General features: G+C 37.4%; 1 protein-coding gene across 1 annotated transcript in view; it reads right to left on the bottom strand.

Moving 5' to 3' along the window:
- LOC113499973 overlaps positions 1 to 23,897 on the bottom strand; it is a 38,642-nt gene that overhangs the window by 8,522 nt on the left and 6,223 nt on the right. Inside the window, exons 2-11 of the mRNA XM_026880603.1 lie at positions 16,750 to 16,913; positions 6,123 to 7,715; positions 5,346 to 5,555; positions 4,577 to 4,753; positions 4,021 to 4,207; positions 3,682 to 3,755; positions 2,776 to 2,891; positions 2,362 to 2,436; positions 1,768 to 1,884; positions 957 to 1,104 (exon numbers count right to left, since the gene is read on the bottom strand). Of these exons, the coding sequence (XP_026736404.1) occupies positions 957 to 1,104; positions 1,768 to 1,884; positions 2,362 to 2,436; positions 2,776 to 2,891; positions 3,682 to 3,755; positions 4,021 to 4,207; positions 4,577 to 4,753; positions 5,346 to 5,555; positions 6,123 to 7,715; positions 16,750 to 16,825 (2,773 nt within the window). The 5' untranslated portion in view covers positions 16,826 to 16,913. The remainder of the gene's footprint in view (positions 1 to 956; positions 1,105 to 1,767; positions 1,885 to 2,361; positions 2,437 to 2,775; positions 2,892 to 3,681; positions 3,756 to 4,020; positions 4,208 to 4,576; positions 4,754 to 5,345; positions 5,556 to 6,122; positions 7,716 to 16,749; positions 16,914 to 23,897) is intronic.

Below are 23,897 nucleotides of genomic sequence, written 5' to 3'. Positions count from 1 at the left end.
AATTTGTTTGTTTGTTTGATAGCGCTAATCTCAGGAACTACTGGTTCAAATTGAAAAAACATTTTTGTGTTGAATAAACCATTCATCGAGGAAGGTTTTAGGCTATAAACCATCACGCTGCGACTAATAGGAGCGAAGATACAATGGAAAATGTGGAAAAAACAGGGCAGGTATAAACCATGACTTATATCTTCGGACGAAGTCGCGGGCAACAGCTAGTGTAAAATAAAATCAATATGAGGAAATAAAACATATAGCTTGTTTGTGATAGAGATACATGTGCGAATGGGTGATGAGATGTCCGGGTGATGAAAAGTCTGGGTGACGACACGCCAGAATGGTGAAATGTCAGGATGATGAGATGTCTGGGTGATGGTATGTCCAGGTGACGACACGCCAGAATGGTGAAATGTCAGGGTGATGGTATTTCAGGATATTGGTAATGTTATATCAAGGAGATGGGATATTAAAGTGATGGCTTATCGAGGTAAAGGTACATCAAAGTCATGGGATGTTGAGCTGATGGTATTGTAGAGATAAATCAGTGTGATGAGATTTGATGATGGCTGGCCAAGAATGTTTAAATGATGGAATAATTTTATTGAAAGGAAACTACTTTACGGATTTTATCGCGGTTTAATTTTCAATTTTAGTTCCCGACGTTTCGACACCTTTGCAGGTATCATGGTCACGGGCAGACTGAGATGGCGTTCGTCTTGACGGAAGACGTTGCTCGACCTACCTTCATATTTTTAATTAAGACCGGTCTTTATTGTCGAAACGTCGGGAACTAAAAAAGAAAATTAAACCGCGATAAAATCCGTAAAAGTAGTTTCATTTCAATGTCTAACATTCGCGTAAACCTAAGGTATAATTTTAGTTTCCGCGTTATGGGTTACCAAGGTAATTTCTGTCTGAGTAATGGCTTGTTCCAGTCTAGCCTAGTTTTCTCTCACCATGCAGCGGCAGTACGCTCCCGGCGGGCGAGTCCACATACAGGGCTGAGGCCCCGACGTTGTTCGACCTGCGTCTGATCACTCCTAACAAGTGCTTCTGTATGTCCGTGGCTACTGCCGAGCGAGACGTCTCGGGGGTTTCTTGCATCTGGATTTAAAAGAAAATCATAATTTAGGAGAAAAAAGGAAATTATATCGGTCAAGTGCGAGTTAGTCCGTACAAATGACCTAAAATAATAGATAAATAAATAAATAGATAAATGCGGACAACATACATTGTTCTGAACCCAAAGTAAGTTGCTAAAGCACTTGTGTTATGGAATTCAGATACAACGAAGGTACCACAAACATCCAGACCCGAGACAATGTAAAAATGTTAATTTTTACATTGACCCGACCGGGGATCGAACCCGGGACCTCAGAACTAGCGACACCTTGAATCCGGTGCGAGCGCCACTCGACCACGGAGGTCGTCAAAGATAAAAGGTAGATAATGTTTAGGAGAAGAGAAGTTTATTGGTTAAGTGCTAATTGCATGTGGCGACTATGAGTGTTCAGTGCGAATAAGCTCAAGAAAATATATTAACAAAAAAAAATTGGTCTCCCAATAAATTTATGTCCGTTCGATTGTCTGTCTTTCCATCCGTCCGTCGTCTGGTGTTTCTCATATACTGCGATAGCTAGACACTTGAAATTTCCACTATTAAAGTACTTCTATTGCAGATATAACAATAATTTTATAACAAAAATAAAAGAACAGGCTGCTTACGGTCATAAAATTGTGAACCAAACGAGTTAAATATGAACTCACCAAAACAGTTAAGTTAACGTAAACCCCGCGGTTGTTCTCGTCTCCCTTGTGGACTGAGTTGACGGAACCGCTCACGAAGTCATCAGAAAACGGTGTCATGGAAAATGCTGAATCGATCTGAAACAAAATAATATAAATGTAATTAGAGACAAGGAAATTATTGATTATTCAATGATGTAATAGTTTCATTTTGATATTAAATATCGTGAGACTGATTAATTATTAAATGATGCAACGGTTTACTCACGCGTATTTATCGGGATCGCCCGACTAGTTTTCGGTAACAAACTAGTCGGGCAATACTGATGAATAGACAAGGAACTAAAATAATCTTTATTAATTAATACAAATAAAGCGTTATTTGTGACAGGCTATTTGACCTAAACAAAATGAGGACATCAATTAATTTTCAAAAAAATATCAGTGACATTTTTTTTTTTGCATCAATTAATAATGGATCGTCCTCACGAAAATGACTAGGTATTATAATAAAATTGATTTTAATAATTTGATGCATCCAAATATCTGTTAATTGGTCATCTTGAGAAACCTGTTGTCTACAATTTTTGCGAAGACTTTTATTTAAATACTCACAGCTCTAACTGCCTCATAGCTCAGCTGTTGATATGGGTCGGATTCCTTATCAGCCAGTTTGGAGTCCCAAGCGACCTGAAATGAAATAATTTTAGAAATATTTTTTAGATATTTAAAGCAAAAAATAGGTGAGGTCAGGTGTGAATTTAAACTATATGCAGGCTCTATTTAATTAGGTTTAACATAAAATAAGGAATTAATAGATTTGAAAAATCTAAATCCCACATTTTAATGTTACTCCCTTTTTATTTTATCAAAATCGGTCCAGCCAATCCAGATATAGTATTTCAAGAAGCTCCACTAGTCTAACTAAAACTACCGCATGAGAACTTTTTTGGAAAACCATTACAACGCCATTTAAAATTCAGAAATAGACCGCAACATATATTATCTAGAAATACAATATGTTCCTACCTTCCTCTCATACAGCCTGTCGACCCTCAGATTGAGGAGCAAGGACACGACTCTCCTGCAGGGGTCGCGGTGGATGCGGCGAGCGTAGCCTGGTCTGCACTGGCAGCTGGATATACCTGTGACAGAGGTCAAGGTATAATGGACATGTAAATAACTGTAGGGATAGGTGAGTGGTTGAGGTTACCACGCCAAGTCTATTGTGTGTAATTTGTCGTGGGCTTAATCACTGCGTAGGACAAGCATTTGTGTTGTGTAACACAAGCTCTGCTTAATTTGAGACTAGATGGTGGTGTGTGAATGTTGTCCAAAATTATTATTTGAGTGATCCTCAAATGCTTGTTTTGAGTCTGGGTGTATTGTGTACTAGCTGTTGCCCGCGACTTCGTCCCCGTGGGTAGAAGATATAAGTTATGATTTAGGTATACCTGCCCGGTTTTTTTTTCACATTTTTCATTATATCTTAGCTCCTATTAGTAGCAGCGTGATGGTTTATAGCCTAAAGTCTTCCTCGATGAATGGTCTATTCAACACGAAAAGAATTTAAGAATTTGGACCAGTAGTTCCTGAGATTAGCGCGTTCAAACAAACAAACTCTTCAGCTTTATATATTAGTATAGATGTGACTTGAATGTTTGTGTAACCCAAGACACAAGGATTGAAAAAGTTATAACCTCAAATAGGCATTTTTTTAAATGTTACAGTAATGACTCTAGTTGCGAAGTTACAAAATGACATTGGCATGGAGAAGAACTACCAAGAAAAACATGAATACCATAGGATTGGAAAAGTTATATTCAAATTTAAACATTAATCCACATATTGTCAAGATCAGAAATAAAATTTATTAATCCTAAAAAAAAGCGGACTGTAAATACCTTAATTTATATAAAATTTGAAGTTACTTACCGGCCTCAGTCCTGCATTTTTCATTTTGAGCAACATCACAAGTGGAATCATCACCTACTATGCAAGTGTCAATCCTGAAATGAAAAATTAAAAAAAGTCTAAAAACTCACGTTCTTTAATGTCATTTAAAATCAGTCCAGCAATTTCAATAGTTGTAAATTGCACTGTGATCGGCTTCGAAGCTATCCTGAAAATTTCAGCCTGCTAGCTTATCGGGAAGTGCCTCAAAATTGTGTTGCAATAATCCAAACGGAACGACAAACAAACAAACAAGAAAGTGAGTGTATAAAACAATTTTCATTTCTCCACTTATCAGTGGAGAAGATGAATGAAACTCACCTCACAGTAGGCTGTGGTCTTCGGAACCCTTGCTGAGGGCGGTGCAGCGGTGAATGTGGCTGGTGGGAGTGGTGCGTGGGGTTGGGTCGAGTGGGTCGCCGTACTGGTGGGAGTGGGATGTCGTCCGCCGGGACCGCGACGCCGGTGCCTATTGTGGGGTCCAGCGGCGGTGGTGCTAGCGGTGGTACTGAAAGAAATGATGATGGTGATAGGTGAAGGAAATTAAATTATATTACACAACTATCACACAACGCCATCTAGTCTCAAACTAAGCGAAGCTTGGATTATGAGTACTTGACAACTGATTAAGATATTATTATGTACTTACATACTATAGATAAATTACACCCAGACACAGAACAAATGATCATGATCATCACATAAACATTTGATCAGAGTGGGAAGCGAATCCACGACATTCGATATATCAGTCATAATACAAGCTTTGCTTAGTTTGACACTAGATGGCGTTGCTTGATAGTACAATGTCTTATTCTGCCTTGAGTTTCGGCAAAATATAAGGCACTGTAGTTCAAATACCAATACTAGGTCTTACCAGATTGAGGTAGGTTCTGGACCTGTGTAGGCCTTATACTGGGTCCTGGTGTGGAGCTATCGAAGAGGTTGAGGTATGTTCTCTTGCCGTCGATGGAGACAAACCCCTGTTCCCCTGAGGGAGAGACTATGATGTCATCGTGCTCGTGACCTGATAAGTTCACGTTTTCTATGTGGACTGGAAGGAGAAAAAAAAACAGAGATAATTAGGTTATTGAGTTTTTCTACCAACTTATATGACTGCCTGAGTTAGGAATTGAATTCTACAAACGATTGGCATACTACAACCTGGCTTCAGAGAGTTTTTTAGACCTTAAAGTTTCTTAGATTTATTTAAATTACAGGGTCCAAATGCAACCAGATCACATCAATCACTTCAGGATGAGTGGAAGATGATCTTTTCTTTAAACATTAATGCTTGGCGTACTGCGAGATGAGTGCATGATTGCGTGGAGTGACTGGAGTCTTATGTTTTACTCATCATTGGCCTGGACTTTTCCCAACTATATTGGAGTCGGCTTCCAGTCTAACCGGATTCAGCTAAGAACCAGTGTTTTTAACCTAACCTAACCTAACCATCTGACCCCCTCAACAAAGTTACCTAGGCAACACGATACTCCTTAGTTAGACTGGTTTTAAGACTTTCAAGTTTCTGACTACCTATAAAGACTGTCAAAGGTGTATGAATAACAGCCGGGACCCATAATTTAACGTGCCTTCCGAAACACGGAACACTATAAAAAGGCACTCTACCAAACAAAAATTCTTACCGGAAGCCCCACCCCCCTTTTCTCCCAACCCCTGTATAGCTGACACGGTGACATCGAAGATTTCGCCATACCCGGGCCTGGACTCGGGCGCGGTGATGACGGACACCTCTGCCTGGGGCCTGTACCTGGTGCCGTGAGGCTTGAAGTCCGTGTCGTCCAGGACTATGCCGGGACGAGGCCGGTAAGGCTGGTAGGGTATGCCTTGGGAAGCTGTAGAGACAAGATACGATGAGTATAAGTTTCAGAAAACAAAAACATAGCAATAATAAATCAAATGACTGCCAATTATGATCTGACGATCGTAAAATCATCGCCCAAATCCTTTGAATGATTCGATTGATTTTTATCAAACCTGTTTAAGAATACTCAAACACATTTCACTATATCCGTTCGGAAAACTTATATTATAATACCCGTCTCTTTGAGTCGGAAGTTAAGAATTAAACTTTAAATAGACAGAAATTATTGTGTAAGAACTAAGAATAATAAACATGGACATCAAAATTACCAATTTTATTTAACTGGACTTTGCGAGCCCATCTATGAAAATTGTACGAAAGAGATAAAAGTGAAAACTTTAATAAACTGTGAAGCTTTATTTAAAAGTAACAATTATATGTATAAATGGCACTGAAAACCTGTGAAGGAAACAGGCATTCCCAAAATAAATGAATCTTAAATCGTCAACACCAATTACCAAGTTTGACGACGAGAGTAATTGCATTTCTTACATTGGGCGAATTGTATTATATTGATAACAATATAAATATTACTTACTTGCAATTGGCTGAGAATTAATAGACGATGTTTCAATAACTTCTACAGATGAAGTAGTAGTTGACACAGTAGATGACGGTGCATGACTGATCAAACCATTTGTAGGTGTAGGCACTGCGTCAGCTACAGAACTAGGTTTCACATCAATCAAAGAAGGCTCTATAATCTGTATAGCCTGCTCTAGCAAATCATCCTTAGTAATATTCAATTTAAACTTGTCATCAATTTTGAATTTATCTTTATTTTTATCTTTCTCTATTAGTATTGTATCTTTCTTCTTATCGGTTTTTGGCTTTTCAATCTTTTTCTCGGTCGTCGTTGTCGGTTTTTCGCTTGTAGTCGTTTTTTCTGTTGTCGTGCTCGGTTTTTGTGTTGTGGTGGTGGTTTTTTCGGTTGTGGTTGGTTTTTCCGTTGTGGTCTGTTTCTCTGTTGTTGTTGCTTGTGTTGTTGTCGTTGTAGTTGTTGTTGTGGTTGTTGATGTTGTCGTTGTATCAGCAATAGTTGTAGTTTCATCTTTCTGTTCATCTTCTTTAACATCTGTTTCGGTAGTGTTTAGTTCAGGTATTGTGAGAGGAAATTCTGATTCTTCATTGTGTATGTTATTTTCTGAATGCGTCGTTTCATTCTCATTGGCTACATCTTCTTCCAACTTCTCATTCTCATCAGGAAGGTCTGGCATATTCGGAATGGGTGGTAGGTTAGGTTTATACATAGGAAGACTAGGATTTGGTCTCCTATTAGGTGGCCTAGGTCTCGGTCTCTGCCAAGGAGGTATTGGCCTGTGGAATCCAGGCCTGTTTAGAGGAGGTACCATCTGTTCTGGTAGATTGACATAGACTGGTGGCCTATCGAATGGATATGGTGGTGGAGTCTTCGTAGGATGGTAGTGATGAGGGGGTGGAGTGATGGGCACGTCAAAATCTGGTATCGGAGGTCCCTCAGATAGTTTCGGCGGCCCCCTATTATTAATCCTAGACGCCATAGGCCTGCCTGGTCTTAAAAGCTGAGAATTCGCCTGAACATTGACCTTGCCGTTCAATAGCTTTACAAGACCAGTTATAATGTTCTGAATTTCAGTGTTTTGCCGTCCTTCTCTAGGGGTAGCTGTCGCAAATATCGGTTGCACTGCAGTAGGCCGTATTCTGGGCCCCATAGGCGCCAGTGCGCGCGCTTTTGGGACCCTCTTCCCTTCCCCCGGAAACTTAAACTCGAGCCTGTCACCGAACCCTTCAGACGACAGGATTACCTCGTCATCACTTCTTAAATACTCCATCGTTTTCGTCGGATGGATATCGTAATATTTCCTCTTATTATGAAGCTCTAAATGATTGTCTATTTCATTGTTTGACGGTGGTATCTCATCTATGTTTATAGATCTGGATTCTCTGACTGTTGGGTCAGCTGATCTGGCTATAATGACGTGTTCTTCTACTTCCTCGTGGGGTATAACTGCTTCTTCTTCGTGATCGATACTAGATTCTATCCTTAAGCCTAAGTCTGGGTGATTAGTCTGTAGCACCTCTCCCTGTGGGTATTCATCAATGCTGGCTGATTTTGGCGATAGTTGTGATATCGTGTACATTTGCTCGTAACCTGAAAAAAAGAGAAAACTAGAATTAGTTTCTTGTGGTTTATTATGAATATTACTTGGTTATTAACACTTTTACTGAAGGGTGGTCGATTGTCTCAAATTAACTTTCATAAAAATAAAACTTTTATTTGTAGATCAGAAAATCAACGTTTTGGTGTCTAACATAACAGACGAGCAAAATTTCTTCCATATTTACATTAAAAAATCATTAGAATGAGTAATGGTATATTCTGAACGAGTGTTAAATAACAAAATCAATCGCAACCTCTCGCGTGCCGGAATTCAGTCTGAAATGACGTAATTACCTGAAAACGCTTACAGTTACAACTGTACCGGACAAACGAAGACGATTATTTAACTGTGTTACATTGAATAACGTTTTAACAATTGTTGTCATGTTTTCAGATAAAATTGTTTAATTTTTATTATGTTGTACGTAACATATCTGGAAATTTAGTTAATTTGGTATTAACTTATTGATTATAATATACAATTGTTTAATATAAATATTATTAATCTATCTCGCCCCCACAACTGCTAAGGGCTCACTCTAAAAACTCGTGGTCCAATAAGAACCTGCTTAATACTGCTAAAAGACCGTAAGGTTTTTTTTAATATTAATGGATACATTGAAATATTGCTTTGATTTATTAGACACTTATTTATTGATTTGAATTCACGAGGTGCAGGCTTCAATACCCTTGTGCCTTACAGTTAGCTTTCTTTATTGTAACAGCATTGACAAACGGTGATGGAAAACCTGGATAACAAATATTGAAATCCGGTATCGTCAACATGCAATGAGCAAGTGTGGCGATTATTCCCTATGTGAGAAGGGACTGGGCACAGGCCTCTTCCCATATAGGGAATATGCCTGTGCCCAGTAGTTGGATATTTATGGGCTTATTATTGTATTAATTTTAATTTCAAAGCCTTGGTCTCTTGTATAAAACCAAAGACTTGAGTCAACGAAATCCAAACAATTTGTGAATAGTGAAAGTGTCGTGAGCCCGCCTGTCTTATTGTCCGTCGCCATTGTTACGTCACGACGTGACATCGTGTCACATTACGATTGTGTTGGTAGCAGTGCTTTTATTTTTGTATCTGTAGTTGATCGATCTACCGGTTAAGCTATGCTTGATACGACTGGTCCGTAGATCGGTGACCATTTTGTCATAAAGAATTCCTCCGTGTTTCGGAATGCACGTTAAATTGTTGGTCCCGCCTCTTATCATGATCATCGTCTTTGACAGTCGTTACAAGTAGTCAGAAGCTAGAAAGCCTGATAACCAGTCTAACTAAGGGGTATCGTGTTGCCCAGGTAACTGGGTTAAGGAGGTCAGAATGGCAGTCGCTCCTTGAAATCACTTGTATTTAGCTAAGTACCAGTGTTTGCCAACATAATATTGAGAAAAGGCTACGATGAAGATGTTGAACACGGGGACGTTTTTATAAAACCAAATACTGATAAATTAAGATGATGACGTCACAGCTACCCACACAATCAATCTTCATAATCTGCTTACCTCCCAGACATCACAGCTTGAACATATTACAAAGTATTGCAGTTCAGCGTCGTTAGACCGTCACGGTGTTGGGCACCACGCTTCGACGATCGGAAGTTGTTAGAGAAAATGTAGAGATGGTATCGTACTGTCGATGTGTCTTTTAGACAAATATAGGCGTATATTTAACGTATAGTTTACCCGCGTGGAATTTAACAAAGATGTCTTTGTTTTTGTAAAATAAAAGCCTAAGTTACGTCTTATTACATCAGCAACCTGACAATACCGATGATGACTGGGTATAAAAAGAAAAAATCTCATTAGTCCCTCAGTTAGATAATTGAAAAGTATGAGACACGTATTTTTTCCTTTTTCAGAACTAGAATTGACAAAGATTAACTGCTGTAAAGTTTAGGAGAGGGGGCTTGTGACGTAACGATAGAGTAAAATTTATACTCAATCGTGACGTCACGCGGAAGTTTCATTCACTGTAATTTGGTCAATTTATGTTTGCGGGACCAACTAAAAAAATACGTATCCATTATTATACAAAAAACTACAAACGGAAACTGCAAAAAAAATTTCATCATCCCTATTGCCATCAAAAGCCGGAATTTAAAAGTGTTATTGTGTTTTGTTATAGTTATGTAGCCATTGCCTTTTTCTTAAGTTTCTTTTTATAAATACCTATCTCATCAAAAACATAAATGTGAAATGAGCGCCAAGTTCAATATTATGAAGCCTTAGTTTTTGATTTTACTGACAACAAAAGTGAGATTTGAATGGGTGACAAGTTCAATGGTCAATACTGAAATTAATTTATAATATCATCCCTACTAATATTATAAATATTTGAAAGTAACTCTGTCTGTCTGTCTGTTACGCTTTCACGTCCAAACCACTGAACCGATTTTAATGAAATTTGGTACAGACATAGAGTTGACCTTGAGAAAGAACATAGGATAGTTTTTATCCCGGACTTTTGGAGAGTTCTCTTGAAAACGCGATATAACCGACATCGACGCGGGCGAAGGTGCGGGCGAAAAGCTAGTAAAATATAATTACTTCTTATAATTTAGGCCAACATATTATAGCCTGAAGTCTGATTTGGAAAGTTCTAATATACGAATTTGTGTGTCAATAGTTCTTGAGCTATGAGGGGGTCAAAAGTGGATTTAAATGTTTCATGTAATATTTCACGCGGTGCTGCTCGCCATCTGTTAGTTGAACTTGGCTCAACGCGCTAATTTATGTCCGCATGTCTATATTGATTATGATTTTTTTATTTAATTAATTATTTTTGTAAACTCTAACATAAGTTTATTTCAATTCTAATTGAATATCTAATTGTGTTCGATTATGTCTTTCGCATGATGTGATTTCCTATAAATAAGAAAGCATAGAATATTGTTTAATATGCTACACATGTAAGTATGCTTGTATTATGTTATTCTTGTTGGAAATCCAAATGAATAAATATATATCTTAATATTGAATCTTTTCGTCCCTCCAGAAGTTCATTAAGAAGTTCCTTGACTAGATCGCTGTCAGTTTGTGTTCTGTCCTTATAAGATAACGTAGCTTATAGTTATTGTGAATGTAGAGTACCCGTTGGAGTTTCTTGACAGTACTTGTCCATAAGAATGATATATTGGACCCATGCACAGAGTTATTACTGCAATGTTTGAAAAGTTACTGTCTTTTAATCTATACTAAATTACTAATATATCTATACTCTATCTATACTAATATATAAAGCTGAAGAGTTGGTTTGTTTGTGGAAAAAACTGATCAGGTATAAATCATAACTTACATCTTCTAACCACGCGGACGAAGTCGCGGGCAACAGCTAGTTTTGAATAAATGGATTTTGGTTTTGATTTTGATTATAAACGCGAAAATACTCTTTCACGCCAAACCACTGAACGGATTAAGACGAAAATTTATACACAGATAGTTTATAACCAGGATTAATACATAGGATAGCTATTATCCCGATTTTGTGCTCCCGTGGGATAATTTTCGATGTTTAGCTGGCGGGCCCACGTGCAACAGCTAGTACTTAATAACAGACCAGTCCTGTCCACCCCATGGACGAAGAGTACCGTGAAACGTAACAGATAACCAGTCAATAGCAAGCTTCAGTTATAGACCGCTTCAATGCGCGTACGGTAAGTGTACAGTTATAAATAAATCTTTTGCTTTGTTTTACTAATACTCCAATTATGATAACAGTTAATGAGGATACTCAATCCTTACTAATATTATAAATGCGAAAGTAACTCTGTCTGTCTGTTTGTTACGCTTGCACGTCTAAACCACTGAACTGATTTTAATGAAATTTGGTACAGAGATAGAGTTGACCTTGAGTAAGAACATAGGATAGTTTTTATCCCGGACTTTTGAAGAGTTCTCTTGGAAACGCGATATAACCGACCTACCATGAGCTAGTACTCAATAATTTATTGCGTTCAATTATGTACATGAAGGTCTTAAAAGTATAATGATACAGAACCATTATGGACCCTGTCGGGTACAGCGATATCTTAGGAAAGAGGAAGCATGTTATAAAAAAAAAAACCAGTCAAGTCTAAATTGGACTTGCGAAACTGAAGGTTGCGTACAAGTTATGTAATGGTTGGAAAACTGATTCCTCTTTCTGGAAGTGGACGACATAGTTCGCGGCACAGTTTTCCAAACTAATGCGGCTGTTAACGTGCATATGTGAAATGTGTTTTTTCGTTCCAATAAATATTAAAAAGATGTATATTTGTAAGTTAAGCAAACCATCGTTGGGTGGCAAGTTGATTACCATAACAAACAACCGATGTTTATCCTAAATGATATTTTTTTAAATACATTTCTTGAATACAAAATCTTTTCAAATTTCTTACATTCAGATAAAAAAAGATCAGACAAAAATTCATGCAATCAACTATTCATGATAAAGCAGCAGATATTTGTGAAATATGTAAAGAGAATGCAAAATATTCATTAATACACATCATGTTCTAAATTTCGTGACCAATTTATTTGTTTTGTACTATGTACTGAAGTCAGCTTTGTCTAATGAGACAGTTTCACACAATAACAAGACATAGTCGCACGAAATACCAACATAACTTGGTTTTGTAGTAACGTTTTTTTATGAAAAAGGAGTATTTACTAAGTCAAGTACCTATGTTTCTTTAAAGTTGGTAGGTGTACTACATGATATCCCAAAAAAAAAAACATACAACAGCTGGCTTTAAATAGAAAGCTACTGACTGAGCCAAAGTTGATGAAATATTTATGAAACCAATTGACACCTCTTTAAAATATTTAAACACATGAAATATAGCCTTTGTTTTTTTGTGTCTTAAAGTCACGACGAGGGCGCGGTGTGGGTATATGTCGAACTTCCACCGACTAAAAACACTCCGGGCGCCTTCTGCTGCTTAAGCCAGAGTCACGGGATCTCTCGCTGGTTGGGTCTAGTCCTTTTGACTCCTTCTCAAGGGATGGGTGTATTCTGACTCTTATAAGGAGTTAGTGGTGGCCCTCGTTTCTCCTCGTCCTCTTCCCCTATATCTATCCATATCCATGCTCAACACCTTCCCCACATCATTCTCATTCCTCCGCATAACATGCCGATCTCCGTAAGGTAATCTCGGTCACTATTAGTACCGAACGAAATAGAAAAGTAAGTTAATACGATACGGAATGGCAGCACGCGATCTTCAAGATATTGACCAATTTCTTTCATTCACTAGTCATACACGCGGTTTTGTTCACGTTAATATCCTCTTATATTCTCAACTAGATGTTGATCGCGGTTTCGCCTGGATGTCGGATGGCTGCAAAAACTTGCCCTACCCTACCACTGAGTCGGATTAAAGCAGCCTATGTGTAAATTCGAGATATCAGCTAAGTCCTTGATAAATGGCCCTCGACGGGCCTGTTGGTCTAGTGGTTAGCGACCCTGACTGCTATACCGGAGGTCGTGGGTTCGATTCCCGCCCAGGACAAATGTTTGTGTGATGAGCATGATCATTTGTTCTGTGTCTGGGTGTAATCTATGTATATTATGTATGTATTTAAAAATATATAAGTAAGTTTATCAGTTGTCTGGTTACCATAACACAAGCTCTGCTTAGCTTGGGATCAGATAACCGTGTGTGAGTTGTCCCAGGATATATAGGATATATATATATATATATATATATATATATATATATAAATCTGATTAAAATCGGTTCAGCCGTTTGGGCGTGAAGAGATAACAAACATGATATTATGCTGTCACACACTTTCGCATATATTATTAGGTTTGACAATGCAAAGGGTTGTGTTACACGACCGATTCCATCATGTGATTAAATTAATGGTTCATCTATATTATAACAGTTTCTTAAAGGCCCTAGCAACCACCAACTATTTAAGCAAGCAACATTCCGCTCTACAAATAATAAGACTTTAGATCTTTAAGCTTGGGGTGCTCCAGAGAAAAAATATTGGACTCGCAAAGAAATTACATATTCCGAAGTAGTAAAAAGGACTCGCCAGCTAACTGCTATCTCAGCTTAATAACTCCGCTTGGGTCCAAAACTAGTCGGGCAATAAATACACGTGATTTAACCGTGGCATCATTTAATTAGTAAAAGGCAGAAAAAAACATTTATCCATCGCAGATAAAGATTTGCACTGACAAAATTGAATAGATGAATGGCAAAATTTGGGTATAATCCAAAAATTTAATTAGACCGATTTCCGATAAAGAAAACGACTACAGAAATATCGTAAGTAAACAAACTAACAAACAAGAAACATTATTAGTACATTGTTTCTTATCCACTAATAAATCTCGGCAACTCATTAGCACCGCGCATTGGACATAAAAAAACGAAAGTGCCAGAGAAAGTGTAAAATACCGAATTGTATGAAGATGCATTTATTAATAATATTATACTGTTTTTAGTTTGATAGTTGAGATTTTGCATCATCATTGTGATGTGATGAGATCAGAGTAAAGACGTTAGGACGTCATTAGGATTAATGCCTGCCGCATCAGCGGGATTGTCTGAAAGGGTTACCGTGACTCCGGTTCACGAGGGGCAAAGGAAGGAACATGGCTGGGTTTCAGTCAGTAGGAATTTGACAATCCCTTCCGCTCAACTCAAAGCAGAAGGAAGCATTTGATGGTTTTCCATCCGAAAAAAAGGTCTGCGTTACGATAATGTGAATAAAATAAAATCAAAAGGATCTATTTTTAGTAATCCCATGTTTCAGGCACTTTTATGACTTTGCAATGCTGACTCTAGGTGTAAGATTCCAAGTTCCTGTGTGAATATGGAGCTTCTCCATAGTTCCTACTTGAATAATAGAATGAATGTCTAAGCCCGAAGTATCCTAACACTATCATAAACGTGAAAGATTGTAAGCATGGATTTAGTTTTTTACTCTTTCAAGCGGCACTGTACGGTTTTGGAGGAAATTCGGTACACAAATCTTTACTAATATATAAAGCTGAAGAGTTTGTTTGTTTGTTTGAAAGCGCTAATCTCAGGAACTACTGGTCCAAATTGAAAAAATATTTTTGTGTTGAATAGACCATTCATCGAGGAAGGCTTTAGGCTATAAACCATCACGCTGCAACTAATAGGAGTGAAGATACAATGGAAAATGCGAAAAAAATCATAACTTATATCTTCTACCCACGGGGACGAAGTTGCGGGCAACAGCTAGTAATTTATAAGCTGTATTAATACATAGGATAGTTTTAATCCCGATTCTATGTTGCCGTGGGATCATTATCATTTTGTAGCGTGCGGGCCCACTGGCAACAGCTAATTATTAGTAGGTATAATTTTTTGTGTGTGATATCAAAGAATTTTGACAGCAATAAATAAACAATTTTGATCCATTGCTTGGCTTTGGCTCAGTACGTAATACCGATGCGCGTCATTAAACATGACATCAAGTAAAACTTGAACAGGTGAACTAGTCAACGAGTAACCCTATTTTGGGAGGTCAATGACTTGCCTTAACCGTTACTAATGAATTTGATATTAGATTGAATCTGACAAATTATTGGTCTGCTGGTTTTAATTGAAAGTTGTGGAAATGTTAAAAGGTAACAAGATGAAAAAAGCACTCAGTTGAGAGAAGAAATACTTGAACTAGTTGATGCAGGACTACAGAAATAATTGTAATCACCAGCCTCTAGGATATACAAAGAAAAGACATTACTGCCTATTTTTGAGTAAGATCGGTCATAGGCTGCGCCCAAGTAGCTTGCCTGGGCGCATGATTAAACTTAGCAGAAGCAAGAAAACGGGGTATAACGTCCAATTTTGATGGAAACAATTGCATAGTTTTAGGCGAACGAAAATACTTTGAGAGTAACAATACCCTTAACAAATTTAATTAAGTATGTAAAGAAAAAATCTAAAATCAGGCTACAAAGCAGCACATTTTGAAGGTCAGATTACATTGGACAGAACCCAGTTTCGCCCACCCTTTACCGCTTCCTAAGTGCTTTTGCTGTAAGAGACGAAACGGTGCAACAAACTAATGAACAACTCCCCACTGAATATATCTTGTTACCCATCAAAATTAAGGTTATATAATATCATTAGCATCTTTCTGCCAACATCCCAATAATTTATGGATTAATAACGTTTCTTATACATTTAACGAAAGATTTAAGAATTTATAGCTACAGTTTTTGTTGGTATGGGCAGTCATCGGTATCCAACGGTGAATGACCCCAAGACCTTGGCAACAAGGTCAAATCAGCGTTTGGATTTATAACGTGATAAGTTTAAGATTTGGCAGTGAGATTTTTTCGTAGAGTTGGGATAGATCATCATTTAAACAGTTTCTGGAATTTAGACCTGCAACTATGTGCATAATAATGCAATCCCCCTAGTTCACATAAATACTTAGACCTTTGTTTAGTCCTAGCTACCGCATTAGGTTAAGTTACCTGTAATGGTAGATTAGTGTGATAATTAAATAAATAAACTAAACTATCCTAATCTTTGCCCAACTATGTTGGGGTCGGCTTCCATTCTAACCGGATTCAGCTAAGAACCAGTGTTTTACAAGGAGGAATAGAATCCTCTTTTTATTTGTATAATATCTTTGAATAGAATAGAATATTATTTATTGCACACAACATAATCATTACAGGGTTTAACTAAGAAAAATAGTTACAAGGTGCCAGCATGGGCGGTCTTATCGCTAAGAGAGAGTAACCTTATTTTCCAGATGGGAAATCATCAAATGACTACTCCCGATTTGGGTTGAGCGGAAAGAAGGTGTCAAACAGTTACTAAGCCATGTTTATCCATGTCGTTTTGGCCAGGTTGGTTATGGATGAGCAAAACAAACTAACAGATTGTAGATTTTGGCCTGAGCCTTGGGCTGAACATGGCTACCACGGTATCTAAAATCACATTTCCAAGGGTTTTAGTACAAAACCGTATTTTTTGGAGCATGCTGAGCATGGTTCTTCCAATATGATATATTTTAGCCAAAAAATACTCACCATAAGACACCTGTAAACACAACACTATCACCAGCGCGCATGCGCGAGTCCTCGGCCGCCATCTTGTGACGGCCATCTTGCTTTCGCTGGAAACTATACGCAGGACACACGTATTCTCACATATTTTTATCACATCACAATCGTTTTATGTTCCCTTGTATTACCTGAAACAAAAATAGATATGTTATTTTGGTCAGAACTTCAAAATACGAATAAAACTTAGCGGTATTATCGACAGCTAGATAAGTGACAGTCGAAATGTTTGCCTTTAATGTCCTATCCCTAATAGATTGCTTGTATTACGCCATTTATTTCTTGCAATTTACATTGTGTCTCACTTTACAACCTTTTTCAACATTCTCATTGCCTAATATAATAGGAGATTCTTTCTCATACAATCTTACATGTTACGTCCATGTCTTTTTCAGTCTTACACTGAAATTACCTATACATCACCCATTCCAGATGTTTTAAAAACCAGTCGGGCAATCCCAATAATATAAATTATCCTCACGAGAGTTTCTCTAATTTTATTACAAGCAAGCAAGACTTAAGTTGCACGGTTAGAAAATGTCATTCTTTTTCATAGAACATTACGTGAAGAATAATCTTGTTTATAAAATATGCACATGGAAAGACAACGGTACCTAAATCTTTTCACAAAAACAGTTGTCTGTCGAGGTGTAAAATATTTTAGTATGCCAAACCCATGTCTTATTATAACACCAGAACAAAACAATGGGTAGTTACCTAATTATTCCAATTCAGTGGGACAGACGGTAGTTGAATAATAAATTTATAACAGTTAACTTGGTTAGTAATGTCATGTGGTAAAATCTAGGTTGTAGTGCGGTTTAGACTTCCAAGTTGCGTGTTAAAATAGATGAGGATATTGGCGATAAAGTGGTTTGATATTGCGGCGAAAAGATGCGTTTTCTCCTGTTTTAAATTGTAGTTGATAGTAGAGAGATAGTGAACTATACTGGGAGTAGTTGCGTCTTGCTTCCACATTGGCAAAAGTTATGCTTGAGAGATGGTATACCCCAAATTCTGTACTGCATTGATAGACGTGGTATAAGGTCTCGAAACTAAAAAGCACTGCATTGACAAGGCATAGCCTGATCCAGAAATTCTTTTTACAAGTCTGGGAGTTTTTTGTGTATGTGTAATGCTTGGAAAACCTCTCACGTTTCTGTTTACTACTTCGGAAGTCCGTTGCACACCCACAGACTATAGTAAGTTTTCTACTTCCGGACTTGTTAGCGACAAAATTAGCTGGGTTCTCGGAGGTGAATTGTTAAAATACGAGATTCAGACGAGAAGACAACAAGAAGGAAGTTCGGAAAAAGCTTGATAAAATAAAAGATAGTTAGTTGACCAACACTTGAACGGCTAGGGCAAAATTTGAAGTACATAACTGCTACTATTATTATAATAAATACATAGCGGTTAGTGAAACCGTTCCTTTAAAATAACTAACAGACCAAACACCTTTACCCCACATATTTTGCAATTTACATTAATTAAAACCATCAAGTAAACAAGCCAAGAATTCGCGAAAGAGGCCAATATTGGCATATTGGCCGACATACACAAACATTTGACCAGATCCGTTATGCAACGGGCGATGAATTCACAATTCGAGGGATGTCTTGAATATCGATGGAGGTATCTAGGTCTTATTTGAACCTAGATTTTGAGGTAGATTGAGACGTGTAGGTATTTTGGTTACACTGTCTGCTGTATAACCAAGAATACGGGTTATTCTTACGGCTAGATGAAATGAAATAGGAAGTCTATGATGCTTTACGACTTTAGTTTCTATGCTCATGTAGGTACATATGTCTATAGACTACTCTGAACGGAAGAAAATGCACTAAAGTGATCGGTTAACGGCTTCAGTGTTCAAGATGAGAGTGTGAGCATGACCTTTTAGTTTCTAAGAATTACCTGAAACCCTATTTAACATAGAGCTTACACTTTAGCTAAAGCCTACGCTTTAGCGGCTAAGTAGCCCGCCGAGTGATTATGACTGACATACAAATACATATCGACAAGTAAGTCCTTTTGACGGTATCATAAAAATTTCGTTGTCCCGGCAAGTGACATCCCATCGCCTGGGCACCTGGGCCCCAATTCCGCTTTTTACAATGGCCTATGAATGAATGGCAATTGGATTTTTGAGACTATTTAACTAAATTTTTGCCCCTCGATTTGGCTCCAAGGCAGTTAATTGTTTCCCCTGGGACACACCGAACTTAAGTGTTTCGGTGGTTTTCGTTGGTTTCATTGTAGATCCTGGCTTACAGGGATGGACCCAGAAACAAAGGACCTCGATTTTTCGACGGGTTTTCAACACTTCTCCTCTACTCATTAAATCAACTCAGCCTTACAAGGATTGGTGCAAAGCTGGATAAAGATTTACCAAATAATAGCTATTTCTATTAATAATTCTTTATATTAATCACAATATTGGTATGCAAATACCGTTGTCATATACAGTTAAACCAATAAAGTTTATCTATAGATGTAGGTATACCGTTATACGTAAGTATATATAAAACTTCGGAACTATTCGGGCGTGCCCGAAGATGCACGAATGAGGTGTTTATTTGTTGCTTTTTCTATTTTTGTTTAATATATTTGTAGTAAATAGTACCTAGTTGGGTACGTTTTTGAGAACTCTGAGAGACAATTTCGGCAAGGAAATGGTTGATGCTTATAAATGTTATTATGAAACGACATTTGCGACGTTTCTTTCTTATAATCTTAATATATTATCAAAATAATAATGCCTTATTAAATATCACAGTTTCAATAAATACCGTGGCTAAAAAATTAACTAAATTTAAATGTGACACCATTTCTATTCTCTTATGCATTTTGCCAAAACAATAATTGGAAATTCATCGTACCTATTGACCTAATGTTTTTAGGAGAATACGAATAGTGTCATTTTAATCCAATTTCCATTCATACATCGGCCATTGTAAGTATTGGAATCGAGGCCCTGACCTTTATCAACATTGCAACCGAGCGAAGCCGGGATGGGTCACTAGTGTTATTATATTATTATCACCACAACCAAAACCTTTATTCTGTAAGTAGTATTAATCACTTTTACATGTCTTCTTTTTTTGAGAACGCTGGAGTCGACATTTCCTATCTGACTACCCTGAGAAGAAATGTCGTATCAACCTCAGGGGTCACAGTCTCTTTTAAAGTCCAGACAATTTAAATGCCAATATAAATGCATAAACCAATACACGGGCAGCTTGTCTTATCATATCCTCAGTGCCGGCGTAAAGGCTACTGACACCCCGAGCGAAAATATTGTGGCGCCCACTTGAGGGAAGCAAAAATCTCAATAAAAAATATGCATATGCACAGAACGTACTTTTGAGGGTTCAGACTTTATCGCCCCCCCCCCCCTCCTAACGCCGGCACTGCATATACTACCACCGAATATCATCAGAAACTTTCATATCTATCCTATACCTTATTAAGACATGCCTAATTAATCACACACCATGTAACCAGGGGTTGCCAATTCTTATACAACCATGTGTCAACCAAACCGGACAGCCGTCAACCGAACTGGGTCTGCCTGAGTCATACCAGGATGTATCACAAGCAGCAACCAGGTTGCGCAACCGAGAACGAGTCACTATTGCTACATGGACGTTGGACTATTGTTTTGGCTGTGTGTAAGATTTGGGCATATCGTGTTAAGGTGTTTAAAAGTATGTGAAGGAGGTTTTTTTTATAGATAGGTTGTCTATTAATATTTATGTAGCATTTGCAGGTGCTGTTTTTGGATAAGTTTCATTGTTTTTATTTTTAATTGATTAATCAAATAAAAAATATGAATCAAATGTTTATTTTTATCTTGCCGGGAGGCTGATGTTTTTTTGTCAAATACCCCATTGGAAGGCATCTTCAGGACACAAAAATCGGTTTTCAAGTATTCAGAAGTTACGGCAGAAAGGGAAACTCAGTCATGTGTGCCGCTGCCGTATAAATGTACACATTTATTGCCATTATCATTGATTTCGCACAAAGAAAAGATTTTTAAGATGTAAACCTGTTAAAGGAATAATTCAGGCGATCCCAATAAAAACACAAAAGCAAGAAATTACATCAAATGTTCATGCAAAATGGCTGATGTCTGGATAAAAATTGGGAGGCTTGTAACGTAACAATTTCGTAAAATTTATACACAATCGTGACGTCACGCATAAGTTCCGTTAACTGTAATTTGATCAATTTACACGGGAAAATTAAATATCCGATATTACGCATTAAACTACAAGACTAACACTGAAAAAAAAACATCATTCCCAATATTTCATCAAAGTAAGTTACTCAATACTCAATACTTTTATTAACCGACTTCAAAAAAAGGAGGAGGTTCTCAATTCGACTATTTTTTTTTTTTGCTCTCCACAATGTGAACTTAGGTGGTCGATACACAAAGATATACATTAGTTTTGGGCCATTAAGCACCAGTTAAACACTTAAACTATGTATTATCTAAGAGTAAAGTTAACTCTAACATCTTAGTTAACGCATCGCAGTATCCGCGTGTAACTAACGGTTTGCAACAGGTGGAGTCGCGCCGACCTACATACGTTACCGTACGATTAACTATTGTTTCAAACTTCAGTTTGACTTGAATATGATTGAGTTAAAGTTTAATGGTGATGGGTATTGGGAGTTAATTTTTAAAAATTATAATTTGTGTACTGTGGGTTAGGCTTGCGTTGATCTTGTTACAATTGAAATTATTGAAATCTATACTCTATACTAATATATAAAGCTGAAGAGTTTGTTTGTTTGTTTGAACGCGCTAATCTCAGGAACTACTGGTCCAAATTGAAATATTTTTGTCTTGAATAGACGATTCATCGAGGAAGGCTTTAGGCAATAAACCATCACACTGCGACTAATAGGAGCGAAGATACAATGGAAAATGTGGAAAAAACGGGGCAGGCATAAATCATAACTCTCATCTTCTAACCACGCGAACGAAGTCGCGGGCAGCAGCTAGTATATAGATAAAAAAAGCAAAGAGAACATCGGAACAACAAAGGAATTTTAAAAATAACGAAATATTGGTCTATTCCGCCTGTAAGAAAATTTGTCTCTAGCCTTGCCCGTGACTTCAATAACTAGGAATTTAGTGTTGTTGAATCGTCCTTGTGAGTAAGTTTATAATTATGTTACCTACTCTAATGTAAAACCTACTTTTGCTTTTATTGTTGTCCAGTGTCAGGGTGTCTTTACGCATGTGACTTGGATGTTAATGAAACCCCCCGCGCCACAAGGATTTAATTGCTCAATGCGAATCCGGAAACACCAGAACTTCCTCAAAACTTTTCGCATTTCTTATACGTATTAGTAGAATTTCGTTAATTAATATTTCCTTATTTAATAATCCTTTTAATCCATCACGCCTCTCTATATTCCGGTTAGTTGCATGCGTAAACCTAATACCAATATTATTGCTAAGTTCCGTAAAAACCCCAAAATTATGATTGGAAAGACACATAATTACATGATTCATATAGTTAGCCAATCTGACCGCTTTCTGTTAGCCATAACGGATTGGTGAATGTTATGCAAGCGGCTAAGAGGTCAGGTGTAAGGTACAACAGGATATCTATAATCGATTGTTACATAATAAAGAGAATAGAAGAGGCGTGTATCCCTACTAATCCCTACTTACAATATTATAAATGCGAAAGTAACTCTGTCTGTCGGTCTGCCTGTCTTTCTGTCTGTTACGCTTTCACGTCTAAACCACTGAACTGATTTTAATGAAATTCGGTACAGAGATAGAGTTGACCTTGGGGAAGAGCATAGGATAGTTTTTATCCCGGACTTTTGAAGAGTTCTCTTGGATACGCGATATATCGTCATCGTCGCGGGCATAGCCGCAGGCGAAAAGCTAGTTTTTTTATAGTGCCAACATCGTTTTTGGACGCAGCAAGCAGAGGCACAGTCTCTTTATTTCTTAGAGATTCGTCTAAACTGTTACTTATTATAACTACCATCCTGGCGTTGTTGCAGCCTCGCAACACATGAATTAAATAATAAGTAGTTTGTGTTTATGACTGTACATCGTCAAGATATTAAGTTAACTTACGGAAATTATGGGAAGAAATAAAAAACATACGTATGGCAATAGTGCCGCGGAACTAGTTAGGAAAAAACGACTCAGTAGTGGACCTCAATAGACTGAATTGAGTGATAGAATTTAGAGAATAACATAGAACTTTTGTCCAAAAGGTAGAAGAGTTAGGAGACTTCGGATCAGGAGCTTCCAAACAGAGCAAATACAAGAACGAACACCGTTGGGAATCTTGACTAACTCCGCACAAGCAGTTGAGAATCTCAATTAATATTTATAATAGGGTTAATTTTTTTAAATGACATTAAAAGAAATCTGTCTGAGAAAACTCGCATACATCAACATAGCTACAATTTTACTATACCAATAAGTTTTAAAACCGGCTGTTATTTGCATATTTTAAACATATTTCATGTGACGATGTATTTGTACCGTTACAGTCTAACCGGACCAACTGAAATGGAACTACTATATTTAGGAGATTATACAAGTTGTTATTTATGTTTCAAGACCGTAATAATATAAGTCGGTTTCATATAAGAATAAGTTGAGGCTCAGGAATTCGATCCCTTTACAAGCAGGCAACATTCACTACCGCCTTCTTAAACCTCCCTATATTTATATTGGCTTATGCCTATGCAGCAGTGGGATGTAAAGTAAAAGGTAGATATAATTTTTTATTGGTTTCTACAACTATTCTTGTCCTACGCAGGGGTCGAACCCGCGACTCGTCATACACAGTGGGTTTGGAGCGGTGACGTCAAACACTAGCTATTTGAGCAGTCAGTTAATTGAACAATAAAGAAATTTTATGAAATTACATCGTTTCGGTGAAACAAGTCGTAGCGTAATATCTATAGAAATGATATCCAATAATAAATTGTAAAACGACATTATGCAGGGGAGATCAATAAACCTGACAACGCAAATCATCGTAAAAGTTAGTTCAAATACTTTCTTTGCTAGAATAGATTTCTTGTTTTGCAGGTTTAACATTCTTAAGAAATATATTTCT

The sequence above is a fragment of the Trichoplusia ni genome, chromosome 13, assembly GCF_003590095.1.
Source record: "Trichoplusia ni isolate ovarian cell line Hi5 chromosome 13, tn1, whole genome shotgun sequence".
In the NCBI taxonomy this organism is placed as follows: domain Eukaryota; kingdom Metazoa; phylum Arthropoda; class Insecta; order Lepidoptera; family Noctuidae; genus Trichoplusia; species Trichoplusia ni.
The sequence above is the reverse complement of the archived record's forward strand: the minus strand, read 5'-3'. Positions and strand labels throughout refer to the sequence as shown.